At 35.3% G+C, this 13,989-nt stretch overlaps 2 protein-coding genes across 2 annotated transcripts in view; one reads left to right on the top strand and one right to left on the bottom strand.

The window, feature by feature from the left end:
* Positions 1-13,989, bottom strand: part of LOC136033719 (solute carrier family 52, riboflavin transporter, member 3-B-like) — a 117,813-nt gene that overhangs the window by 54,766 nt on the left and 49,058 nt on the right. The window lies entirely within an intron of this gene.
* The window catches only part of LOC136033718 (probable D-lactate dehydrogenase, mitochondrial), a 62,554-nt gene that overhangs the window by 22,828 nt on the left and 25,737 nt on the right, over positions 1-13,989 (top strand). The window contains exons 4-5 of the mRNA XM_065714603.1: positions 4,090-4,249; positions 9,086-9,285. Coding sequence (XP_065570675.1) covers positions 4,090-4,249; positions 9,086-9,285 — 360 coding nt within the window. The remainder of the gene's footprint in view (positions 1-4,089; positions 4,250-9,085; positions 9,286-13,989) is intronic.

Raw genomic sequence — 13,989 nt, 5'->3', positions numbered from 1 at the left:
GTGTATCAGCAATATTTTTGGAACGGCTTCTCGTATCAAGAGGAAACTTCAGGGGTATTATGAGTGGGATGTTCAAAGTTGACCAAAAGGCAAAATGTACCTGTTACTACTGCTATTAATACTGCTGCTACTACTAATAATTATGCACTATTACTACTACTACTGTTTCAGCCACTGCTACTACTATGATACTAGTACAATTAAGGCAACAATTATTAAGGTGAAAATTGGACAGAATATTATGGGGGAATTTGAGCTTAATCAAAACACACAATGTACATGCAAATTGTCAAAAGGGCGTATCTCAAGAATTGATTTGGGTATTAAGTTGAATTTTTCGGAGAATACTTATAGGGAAAGATCAATTGACAAAAAGGTAATAAATGAATGTCACTACTAAGGCTGATACTACTGCTACTTTTACTTATGCTACTACTGCTGCTAAACTACTCCAACTACTACTTTAATTGCAGCAACTTGTAAGGCTTAGAGTATTAAAATTAAAAGGGCGTCAAAAAGGTGTCAAAAGCGCACATCAACAATATTTAGGAACGGCTTAACGTGTCAAGGTGAAACTTGAGGGGCATCATGAAAGCAATGTTGAACTGGCCAAAAGGCAATATGCACTTGCTACTACCGCTATTAATACTGCTTCTACTGTTACTAATACTAATACGACAAAAAAACTACAACTGCTTTTACTACCGCCGAAACTACTGTGATAACAGTTCTATTAAGGCCAAGTCTAGGAAGGTAAAATTTGAGAGGATATGGATGGCAAATTCGAACTAACAAAAGACACTAAGTGCGTTTAGATTGTCAAAATAGCGTATCTTAAGAATTGATTTGTGCGTTAAGCTGGAATTCTCAGAGAATACTTGAAGGGGAAGATCAATTGATCAAATGGCCATATATGCACACTTCTACTAATGTTACTGCAACGTTTACTAGTTTATTACTGCTATTACTATTGCTCCAATTACTACTTCTATCGCAACTACTTGTAAGGTTAAGAGCATTAAGATGAAGACTTAAGGAAATATATGAATACACAGGTTATCCAAAGAGCAAATTTACAATATCATAGCAATGGCTAATTGTTGAGTAATTATACTACTGCTGTGACTGCTTTTACAAGCATACCTATGGGTATGAAGGGGAAATTTTCAGAGAATATTTCTGAAAATTCCTGTTGTACGGACGACAACCTGCCATCCCTATGCAGGTTGTCATAAGGGCATATCTGAAATATCTTAGAAAAAGTTTCGTGTGTGAAATCGAAACTTACAGCGCTTGCTGTAGGGGATGTTGAACTAACCAAAAGACAATATTTGCGTCTAATACTGCTGTTTCTACTCCTACAACTACTGCTACTGCTACTATTATTCTTACTGCTACTACTACTACTGCTACTAAAGCTAAGACTACCACTATTAACTCTACTTCTGCTGCTACTACTATAACAGCTGGTGCTACTACTACTGCTAATAATCCTAGGTGTATTAAGGCGAAAACATAATTTGCACTTTACGGAAGAAAATAAATTTTAAATGTTTTCACTTTTACAACTTTAATAAATCGAATATTATTAACATTTTAAGGAATAAATATGAGAATATGTATATTAAATTGGCAATGCGTATTCATTTGTATTTTTTTCAGTGAAGTGCAAATTATTTCCTGGTTTTTGGAAGTCATAGGGGTGTTGAGCCCTATTCATGTTAATTTTTGCTCGTTTTGAGTTTGATACTGTTATTCACTGTAATTTCTGTTTGTTTTGGGTTTCATTTATTTATTGATGCTGATTTGTGCTAGTTGTGCGCTTGGTAGATTATTTGATTTTGTTTTTGGTCATTTTTGGTTTAATTGAGCTCTTTACTTTTCTTTGAAAATTTATTTTGTGTAAAAGCTATTTTAATTATTCTATAAGAAAGATGCCGGGTGCGTGTTTTTGTTTTTTTTTTTACTATTGTTTTTTTTTTAGGGGTGACTGTACTGAACATTTAAACCTAGAAAACCGGTAGAGGGTTCATTCGAACAGAAAATAAAAGCTCTGGCGACCTTCTTAAATGACTAAAAATATTAGAGGGCATCAATCCCCCCTCCCAGATCCCTTTTCCTCTAAAGACATCCGATCGAAATTTTGAGCTAGCCATTTGGCATAGTTGACTGGTTCAATAATTTATGCCTTTTGGGATGACATGACCCCATGGTCCCTGGAGAAAGGGTTGTAAGTTAGGAATTCGCCCATCCCTTACAAATGGTATTTGTTTTCTGGAAATATAAGGAATTTTTTCGGAGAAATTTTTTCTGTGGCTGGGATTTTCCATTGGAAGAATTTTCCGTGGGGAGGAAAGATTCCGAGAGGATTTATCAGGGGAATTTTACGCAGAGAGGGGGATTTCCTGACATGATTCATAAAATGTCAGAATAAAGCTTAAAAAAAGTGGGTTTTTTTCGATTGAACGTGAAGAACAGCATTAAAATTTATATCAACAGAAATTATTATCGTATATGAGGGCAACTGACCCTTCCTCATCCCTCGCTCTTTATGCTGAACTTTAAGTTACTGTCTCAATTTCTTAAGAATGGCTCCTGAAACACAAGGTCTGTTGAATTTGAATGAAAAGCATTTTTAAAAACTTAAAACTTAAGCCAGGGCTGAGGAAGGGGCAGCCCCCCCCCCTCGTATACGCATTAATTACTGTTCACTGTTTGTTTTAACGCTGCTCCTTCCTTTCAGTTGGAAAGACTTTTTTAGTTTAATATTTATTTAAAGTCGAGGGCATATTCTGTATAAAACCCAACGTCCCATTAATAACTGTAAATAACGTGAAGAGAAAAGTATGTTTATTTACAAGAAAAATCAGAATTCCACCGGACCGTTCGTTCCAATTAGGGACATTTGGTACAGCTTCTAAGACCTTCACTGTGTGCGAGCGCAGTGTACAAAATAGTTTTATGATCTTGAGACGCGTGGATCATATTCACCTCCCTAAATTAATCAAAGGTATCGATTTTTATTTTTTAATTGATTGGCACTCTTAAGTTTTGTTAAAGTCTTACTAAAATTAGAATTTTTGTATTTTATATAAATATTTCAAGATTTTTTTTTTTTGTTTGGTGAATGGCAGAATGGCAGCCCCTTGCGTTCTTTTGCTGGAGCTGTTCGTAGTCAAATCACACTAGTGGTGGTTCATTTAGATGATTTAATTATTTAGTTATTTTTGTTATTATTATTATTATTTAACTATTTATTTTTTAATTTATTTTAATTTATTAATTAATAAATGATTTATCAGTTGTTTTCATTTATTAACTTCGCCCTCTGCTTTATTTTAACAAAAAACAACTTTCAAAAACTACAAAATGATTATAGCCATTAGATTATTTATTTGAAATTTTCCGCCCTTGAAATTCTTCGCCCGGGGCAATGACGTCTTCTCCTCCCCCAAAGCCATCTTTGAATAACGCCTACTTTTGTCAGCGAATTCCTTTCCACGAATAACAGCATTCTCTTGTAAATGTACATTTCGATAATTACTTTTTTCAACTGCTATCTACTCAGCGTTTAAATTTGGCCTTCTATGGGAGTTTCCTTACTCATGTCTAATCTTCCCTAGTACGAACACCTTCATTGCTCCATTTTTTTGTTTACCTTTATGGAAAAATTTCAATACAATTTAAATAATACAATCGATCATTGATTTTGCTTCCAATTTCAAAACAGCTACATTCGTTTGTTGTGCGTTTCCGTTGTTTTTACTCACGAGTCGCACATTTCGTTATTTATCAGGCCTCTTTTATTTGAAATAGCACATTCTGTTCATGCTTATCATGAAATGATTGTCAGGATCTTACAGAAAAGGAAGTATTGGGCAGAAAATAACAACAGCAAATAGCGTAAATAGTGTCAGCCTAATTTTATTGCAATAAGAAAAAGATAAGAATAAGAAAAAAGGAAATCTCTGCTTCCTTCAGTGTAGAGATTTTGACATTTATGAATAAGATGAAAATACTCTAATAAATAAAAACAAAAATCGTTTTCGTCTAGGCTTGAAAAACAACAAAACAGGCTTGTTATTTTAGACCCTGGCGCAGACTGCTCTCTGTGTGGGATGGCAGCAACTAGTGCTTCAGGCACCAATGCTGTTCGATATGGTACAATGAGGGAAAATGTACTTAATTTGGAAGTCGTCTTATCTAACGGACGAATTCTTCATACTGCTGGTAAAGGAAGGCGTTCAAGGTAATATATATACATCCATAGCCAGTTTATGCTAAAACGGGTAGTCAACACTTGTTTGGAAAATAAGCTTATTTTATTTTTTTAATATTCAACTTTAGGAAAGAAAGAGCAATAGATAGAGCAATGGACTGCATACTACTAGACGCCAAACGTCGTTGACATATAGTCCAGGAAGGGAATGGTTTGACTCGAAACAAATTCCAAGGAAACTGATTCTTTGACTACCCGACTCAGAAAAATGTGATAATTCTAAATATGCAAGGTTTGCTTATTTAGCTGTTTCACAAATACGTTTTTTTAAGTTGAGGCTGATTTTGAGGGGGTGAAATCCGCGTTTCCTTATATAGGCGTACTACAGCAAAGTTTGTATCTATAATACGGTGCTAGATCACGGTGATTATGAAAGTCATCTTTATTTGAACGTTAAAATTATTTACTTTGAACTGTTGAACGACAATTATATAGCAAACTACTCTTAAACTTTAAATTGTCGATACGAATTGTGCGTTTGCAAAGAAGAAATAGTGGAAGAGTCAGGAAAGGTCGTTTTGGGAGAGAAAGGTGCAGTCTCGGCGAATGAAGCTTGTCGATCAAGGAATCATGAAGATGTCGCAGCAGTTACTGGGGATCCTGTCCATAAGTCATGCAGGTCTATATTGACAAACAAGAAATTTATTTAACAGAACTTGTCATTGTAGTCGTAGGTAACACAAAGTTAAAGGCGAGAATCTACCCATTTATCTGGAAACTTTGACTTCAAATCCAATTGTTTCTTTTGCTTTACGCCAGTTACCTTTGACAGAACGAAGAAGAAAGAAGACAGTTTCAAGGTTAGAACGAGAGACTTTGAAAATACACAAAGAGAGATTTGTGAAAAGAGAAATGATGACTGGTTAGGAGCAGTGATAACTAGAACTGGCGCTGCCTCTGAAGATCTACACGCTGCTGAAGTAATATACCACAAATCTGGCTAGTCAAACTTTCTAATGCAACTTAATATCCCTAACAAGTATTGCAGAACTCCATCACAGTCTGGAAAACGAAAATCTGGTCGACCACAGAACATGAATCAGAACGAGGCGTTCGAGAAAGCTGTCGAGTGTTTCCAGGCTAACGATTATGAGCAACTAATACTAAATGGTCATTGTTAGTATGATTAACGAGATCATGGGTTATTCAGAGGATTCTGGATATAGTGAAAGATACATGATAAAGAAGATACGAGAGAGATTTGGTGAAAAAGCAATATTTGCATAGATAAATGACAGACAGAACTTAAAGATACATGATAAAGAAGATACGAAGGAGATTTGGTGAAAGCGCAGTATTTATATAGACAAACGGCAGACAGAACGTTATTACGCTAAGAGTCACAGCTCATGCCATTCTCCACGAGTATTATGTAAAGCCAAAAAATGTTGACTTAGAACTGGAGGAGGAAGTTCTCGTCCGAGTTGCAGCAGCTATAATCAAAAGAAATGTCAAAGGTATTAAACAACAAATGGATGTGTAGTATTCCAATTCTGAAAACTTCGGTGAGATAACGGACAAGCTTTGGTTTTTAACTGCACTAAGATTGAAGTACTGAAGGGAATTTCTTGCATGAAGCACATAACTGTTAACGTCAATCACAACGTCCAAACCCTTAATGGTAACGACACTTTTCACGGTATGGACATAATTGTTTCTGTGACGTCACTGTTGAGGTCTTCAACAGTACTTAATAGGAGATTGTTTGTTAAGAGGAGGCAGATAACTGAACTGAACTGAATTCCCATCATGTATCTCTGATAGGCACTAGTACAACCTAACCTTCTTTACGATCCGCTACCGCAAGCTTCGGTTCCGGATCCCTCAAATTTTTTTGACTTTCTATGGAAGATTTCCAGACTTTTTCTGCACCCTTGCCTAGCTGGTAGGGAGCTATGAGCGAGGTGTATGTTGATACGCTGTCCGGCTCTTACACAGGGAAAACCTCCATTATCTTCACACTCATGATAGATATGAGACTAAGTGATCCCATTTGTATCTTCTCCACACTCAGCTTTGTTTGTGAACTGTTTCCCTGATATGGTGTGACTCCAGAACTGAAATTTGATCAGCCACTTTACGGGAAAATTCTTACCATTACTGCTGCCGATACGGATGCATGTCCTTTCAGAAAAAAATCCTGCGGATGAGTGGCTTCCACACACTCAAGAGTTACGTTGGGGCTGTTGGACAGATTATGGAAGGCTCTGGACTTTAAGATATGTTTGAAATAATGTGAAATCAGATTTGAAGTTGAAGTTTCCAGTTAAACGGGAAGATTTTCGCCTCTGTGTTTGTTTCCCCTGCGAAAATGATGAAAAGCAAAGTCTAATAGATTTCTTGTCTGTGAAGCTAGACCTGCATGACTTATGGATAGGATCCCCGTTTGCTGCTATGAAATCTTCAGGCTTCCTTAATCCACTAGCTTCATCCACCGAGCCTGCACCTTTCTCTCCCCTTCCCCACTCTTCCACTATTTCTCCTTCTAAATGATACAATTCATATCGACAATTTAAAGTTTAATGGTAATTTGCTGTATATTCTTCGTTCAACCCAAAAAGGTAAATGAAAGTTTTAAATTTTTGTTCAAATAAAAGTTATTCTCATAATCACCGTGATCTATTACACTATTGAAGACAATAATTTTGTTGTTGTACGCCTTTACATGGAAATATGAATTTTACCTCTTAAAAATCAATCTCAACCTCAAAAACCCTGAGTTTGCATTTTTCGTTTAAGTAAAAGTGATGTTCATAATCACCGTACTCTATTACACTATTTTAGACATCAATGTTGTTATTTTGCGCCTTTATTTCGAAACACGAAGTTTACTTCCTCGAAATAAACCTCAAACTCAAGAAAACATATTTTTGAAACAGCTAGATGAGCAACTTTGTGTATTTGGAATCAGCGTGTTTTTTTGAGTCGGGTAGTCAGAGAAGCATTTCTCTTGCAATTTGTCTCGGGTTAGACCCTTTTTTTCACACAATTCCTGGTCTAACAGTGCTAAACCGTGGTAGCGCTACAGGAACAGCGCTACAGAAAAGAGTGAAAAGGTTGGTGACGTTTTGGATGTGAAGGAATATTTATTTTATGAGGAAGAATTAGTTACTGTACAAAAAGTATTAAGAAATAATACAGCATCAGGTGCTGATAGTGTGGTAAGTGAGTTTTTCAAATATGGTGAATGTAAGGGTAGAGATAAGTTGCTGAAGGTTATGAATATAATTTTTGAAAAAGGGAAAGTGTCCAGCGATTTTAGGGATGCTCTAATTAAACCCCGCCATAAGACAGATAATTAGAGTGAGCCTGGTTTCTGTAGGAAGCAAATTACTTAGTATGATAACAGTTTTTAGACTTAGTGATGCTGTAGATAAAGCTTTAATGGAGGAACAGTGTGTTTTTAGGAAGGATAGAGGACGTGTTGACCAAATTTTAACTCTTACAATGATAATTAGAAGTGCCTGAGTCATCAAAGCTTTTAACTCCTCAGTTTTATAGATTATGAGCATGAGTTTCATTCAGCTGATAGAAGAACTTTATTGAAGGTCCTGTCTTTTTCTGGTATACCAGGTAAATACATTAAAGTGATTAGCGCTACGTACGAGAATAACATTGCTGCGGTTAAAGTAGGAAATGAGGTTAGTAGCTGGTTTTGTATTAAACCAGAAGTTAAGCAGAGGTGCGATAACGTTATATCCTCATTTATATGGATAATTTTGATGGACTTTATCCTAAGGAGCACAACAAAGGCAATGGAATAACACGGAATATGGTGGGGAATTAAAACTCCTAGACATATATTATGTTGATGATTTAAGCATCATAAATGTAAATATTAACAAAATGAATGAATTGCTAAAGGTTTTGCAAGTTCATGGTCCAGGAATAAGTTCAAACGCTAATGTTAAGAAGGCTTTGTTAAGACTAGGAATAACTGAAAGTAAAGAAGTAATGTTGGATAAAGAGAAGATCAATCAGGTGGAGAGTTTCAGTTACCTAGGTAGGGTTTTTAATAAAGATGGTGGGTGCAATGAAGATTTTCAAGATTTTTTAATTCAAAAACAAATTTTAAGCATTGTTTATAATTCCAATAACATAACCCTTAATCATAAAATTTTTTCGAAACTTATGAAAATATTTCAAGCGAACTACAAAGATGCATACAGGAGGGACTAATTTAATAATTTATTTTGAATGGCTAAACTTGTTGTAAACTAATGCCGCTAGAGTTCTATAAAGGTGTCATACCCTGTGCTTGCATTTGGCATTAATTTGATATCAAACTCCCACACAGACATGTTTCTCCTTACCCCTTGTAAACACGAAAGAGTGGGACTTCCAAGAATAAAAGCACAATCAGTAATATAATTTACTTCAACCCACGCTAGTACGTCCCGATACAAAAAGTTCGTGCAGACTTTAAATAAGAACTTAAATAATGCCACGCCATTTCCCTTTTTTTGATATTTTTGGTCCTGTGTTTCATATTCCTTAATTCTTCTTCTTATTTTCCGTAGTGCTTTGTTGTTTCTCGTTTTCCTTAATTTATTATCCTAGTTTTATTTGCTTCTTTCGTTTCTTCTTCTGAGTTTTTCACAGCGTATTGTGATTTTTCTTTTTTTTTTCCGTTTTTTAAGGCTGACTTGGCATGATTCATGTAGTGTGAAGTCGTTTTTGTGTATGAAATCGTGTCCTACATATGCTCTTTAATGTGCTCTAAAGACTTAATTTAGCAGTGATAAATTACATATACCGATTTCTTATATCTAATAGCTTGAATTTGTGATATATTCGATGTTTCAGGAAAAGTGCTGCAGGCTACAATTTAACCAACTTATTTGTTGGTTCAGAGGGGACCTTGGGGCTCATAACTTCTTCGACTTTACGTCTTCATGCCCTTCCAGAAGCCACATTGTCTGCCGTCTGCTCTTTCCCTGATGTTCGTTCTGCCGTAGAAACTACAATAATGACACTTCAATGCAGTGTGCCTGTTGCTAGAATTGGTAAGTTCTTGTTACCCCATTCACCTCTTTCAGCTTTTATTTATAGAAAATTTTATTTATTTTATATATAGGAAATGTTCGTTCTGCCGTAGAAACTACAATAATGACACTTCAATGCAGTGTGTCTGTTGCTAGAATTGGTGAGTTCTTGTTACCCCATTCACCTCTTTTTCAGCTTTTATTTATAGAACATCTCAGGAAGTAGTACTTCGATTACTCAAAGCTAACGCATCGGTGCGCTCCAAGCTATGGGATGTATCCCAGTCAAAAATATATTTTTCAAACAAGTTGCATTTGCAGGCGTGAATTTACTTAATAGGAGATAGAGAATCCCATGTGATCCACTACCCTCTTTGCAGAGGTTCAATTGGATATTTGCAGAGGCACATCTGCTTAGTAAGGAAAATTTGCCCTGGTAAGGGTAAGTGACCATGACTAAGTCGAAAATGTCTCATTCAAGACACTTCAAATACGTTAGACAAAAAATAACGTTATTTCAAGCGACATTCGTGCCTCATTCCTGTGAAGGGTAGCAAAGTCTCCAAGTAATTGTTGTTACCCAAAGCAAGGTAGTTTTTTTTATGCAGAAATAAGTAGAGTTTTAGGTTTGTGTGTTTGTTACATCGTTAAAATCTTGTATGTGGTATCCACAAGACTGTGAACTTGTTTCGGGTCTCTTAAAGTAGTTTTTTGGGATTTGTAGTAAAGTTTATGTAAAGGAACTTGTTTGGCGTGTATTCTAAACGTATTCCAGAATAATTTTAACCATTTTAGATGAGCAGAATTAATTTTGAAATCAATGAGCTTCACAAATAACAAGAATTACCTTCAAAAATAAGTTCCAAATTTAAGAAGAAAAACTAATGCCAAAAATTAACAATGGAGTTAAGAATTAAAAACCCTTAGAACGACGAAAGCCCGCAATCAAGTTATCGCTGACTGATTGCGCAAATAACATAAATGACGTTCTGGTATTTAGAAAGCTTAGGAGAGTTATCATTACTCCCATTTTGGCTATTTTCTGTACGTTTTCGTTTTGACTTAATTATGTAGTGTAATTTCTATCCATTTGGGGTTTCATTCATGGCTATTTACAACCTGCAAATATGATATGAATATGATTTAACGCATTAAGTATGGTATTAAAAATTACTAATGCCATAGGCTCAAGATTCTCTGCAGTAAGATTGTAAACTGAAATCAAATTTGAAATAAAATATATTATCTGTTATCTAGCTCGCTCCTCGGTATTAACTGGATATAGAAGCGAAATGGCTATAGTAGGGGTAAAAAATGAAATAAACATAGTAAGAACCTTGACAAAACGTTGGGAAATCTTTAATTCTAAATAAAATACAAACACGTGTTTGCTATCATTGTTCACAGGTACCAGGAGGTCTAAAGCAAAAAAAAGAAAACAAGAAAAAAGGGAAAAGACTTCCCTGTCAAACGAAACTTTTTCAGTCAAAGCTCAAGGAGCTAAAAGGACAGAAAAAGAGAAAATAAGACAAGGAGTCAAAACAGTTCAAACTTTGCAACTTCTTGTTAATCATGATCATATTTTAAAATAGATGGGTTGTACCATGGATTGTATCATTATAGAACAGTTGATTGAAACCAGGGATGCGATCCATGTCGATTGCAAATATTGGGGGTCAAGAAACCTATTAACAAAGTTAAGAGTGACTTCATGCCAGCTGCTTCCTCTGTGTGCATATGGCAGAAAAATAAGATGAGTCATTGTTGATTTATTACTTCCAGTAACCCTCCCCAATTGCCAAAATTTGTGTGTCATAATAATTAATGAAAAATTTTAGAGCGGGAGAGGGGGATCTTAAAACCTTATATATTTCAGGCCAAAATTTTGCAGCTTTTTGTAAAAAAAAGTCTTTCATATTAATAAGTTTTAACATTTACGCCCTAACTTCCCTTTATTTAGACAGATATATTCGGATAAATGTATTTATCCTACACTACATTACATACAGGTTGGTACTATTGTACCATCTATTCTATTATCATTAATTTCTCTAAGCACCGGAATTAGCGAACTGGCATCTCGATTTCATATCCCTTGGGATATGACGACGATATGACGTCTGGGATATGACGATTGGGATATGACGTCTTGGGGTGACGCAGTTGGAATGCTTTCTGTTATGTAGTACGGGACTTAGACCTTGATCTCAGCTGCGACAACCCACCGTAGCAACTGGAAGTCAATTCTAGATATGAGACTATGTGAAAACCACTCCATCATAATCAAAAAACGAAAAAGAAGTAGAAAAGATAAAAATATTAAATCCCAAGCTCGGAACTCGATTTAGATTTGATACTGGAACACATAGTCTAGTCCATCAGGACAGCAAATTTTAGGAGGAAAAATTAGTTTCTATCAATTCATAGTGCCGAATTTCAATTTTTTTTTTTTTTTTTTTTTTTTTTTTTTTTTGTTGATACAACAGACAATTAGAGGGAATTTAGACAGGTATAAGGTGAACTCGGTGAAGACAAGAAATCTGGGTAACAAATCATGTTGTATCAACCTACAATGTTCGATTTGCCTTTTTTGAAAAGGAAAATAATAGAACCGTTTGCTGTTGTTTGTTTTTTTTTTCAAAAGACCTTGACATGCATTTATTTAGAGAAACTAACATTACAAAAAAATATAAACAGAGAAAAATTTCTTTGATAGAATCGGGGATTAAGATATGTGTATATTCTTGGGTCTTAGAATCGAAGATTAAATCAGGATAGTTCCAATTCTATAGAAGACCAAAACTCATGCGTATTTCCAATCCACATATTTAGTAAATCCGGTTCTTTGTCCATCTCGAATTTAAAGTAAAAATATTATTAAAAGCTATCGCAAAAATTAGGGCTGACAGAATAATATGATTCAAGATTCAAATTTTTCCGTAGCGTTTAAATCATTGATGGGATCCAGTTGTTTTCAGTAAATGCCAGTAGATCATTTATGGAAACTGCAGACATTTTAGGGGATGGAGCACTTCCCTGTTTTATCTCATATTTTGTTCTGAAAAGGCATTGACAACTCCTTCCCACAACCTAAACTATGTGCATTGCCCCTGTTTACATCCATATTATTTATTTTTCAAACGGTTCAGGCATGCCTACCCCTAATAGTCTCTTAATCGTAAATAATCAGTACTTCTCATATCCAAACTTCTTTAATACTACAATCATTTCAATACTTCTTCTTCAATGCGTTTCAAACCATCACTATCTGTCCTAGGATATCCTTTCATAAATCCTTCCTACTATTCCCTAACCGCTTGTCTTTTCTCCAACTATATTCCTAGCCGTACGTCGACTATAGATTCTAAAATTTTGCTTATATATTAACAATGATACTGAAAAATAAAATATGTTGAAAATTCCGAAAGCTAAAGTTATCATGTTTTAAACAATCAACCTAGTTTTAGTAGCCTTTACATGCTCTGGATTTTTACACTGGCGGATCTAGGGGGTGGGGGTACCCCGCCCTCCAAGATTTTTTCTGGTGCCCTCGTTCCTCCTTTTTTTCAGTTTTCTTTTTTTTAATAAATTTGTCAATGTGGTCAATTATTGGTGCCCTTGTCGCATTGCCCCCCTTCAATATTTTGGTGTAGATCCGCCCCCGCATTTTTATCCATACAGTTTTCCTTTTAGACACATTTTTCTAATGTATATAAAACAAAAGGATAAAGTTTTTATTGATTCGTAGCCTCAAAATATTGCTTTAATAAACAAAACAGATTTCTTTAAAAATGGCCAATGTTTACATTAAAACTTACTGAGCATCAGTTGTCTGATGTTTAGAGCCAAAAATAAAAGTTTTGGCAAAAACGTGTCATTTTAAAATGGTGAAATTAAATTGAAAGCCAAAAGTATAACTAGATCTACGTTGCATGGGCAACGTAATGTGTTGCGGCAACGTTTGTTCGGCTTCGCCGAGCAAAGCGTTGTGAGAGCAACACTTTGGTTTTCTTTCCTCGTTTTGATTAAACGCTGAAGTTGTTAATCTGTAAGGATCTTAAAATAAACAAGTCCCCTACATGTCTTACCATTGGAACCAAATTGGTCTTACATGTCTTACCACTGGAACCAAATTGGTCTTACCATCAAATACACCAAAAACAAATAATAGGTACACCAACTAGCAAAAGTTACGAACCCCTAATTGCTGAAGATGATTATGAGCTATCAAAACTCCCCTACATGTCTCACAATTGGTATCAGCCTATTTTTGGTTTCAGTGTGTACCTTACTACTGAAGTTGTCAACTTTAAACTTTCAAAGTGGTACATCTCATGAAGGAATTTTTCTACCAAAAAATCGATCATATACACTTTGATCAGCTCATCAAGAGCTATCGACTGCCTTCAAAAAAATAATTTATCTGTCTTAGTTCAAAAGTTGACTTTTTTGCCGTAGGCCAAGTTTCAAACGTCATCACTTAGAAAGGAGCAAAGGATCAACTCTAATTTCTTTAGCAATTAAATAAAAAAAACAAGTTTTTTGAAATGGAAGTAAGGAGCGACATTAAAACTTAAAACGAACAGAAATTACTCCTTATATGAAAGGGGCTTTTCCTCCTCGACACCCCGCTCTTTACGCTAAAGTTTTTTATTGTTTTAAAAAGTAGAGTTGCGAGAAAGAGTCAAACTTTAGCGCAAGGAGCGGGGTGTCGAGGAGGATAAG

Source organism: Artemia franciscana, chromosome 12, assembly GCF_032884065.1.
Source record: "Artemia franciscana chromosome 12, ASM3288406v1, whole genome shotgun sequence".
NCBI classification, from domain to species: Eukaryota; Metazoa; Arthropoda; class Branchiopoda; order Anostraca; family Artemiidae; genus Artemia; species Artemia franciscana.
Note: the sequence above shows the minus strand (reverse complement) of the source record. Positions and strands in the feature narration are given on the sequence as shown.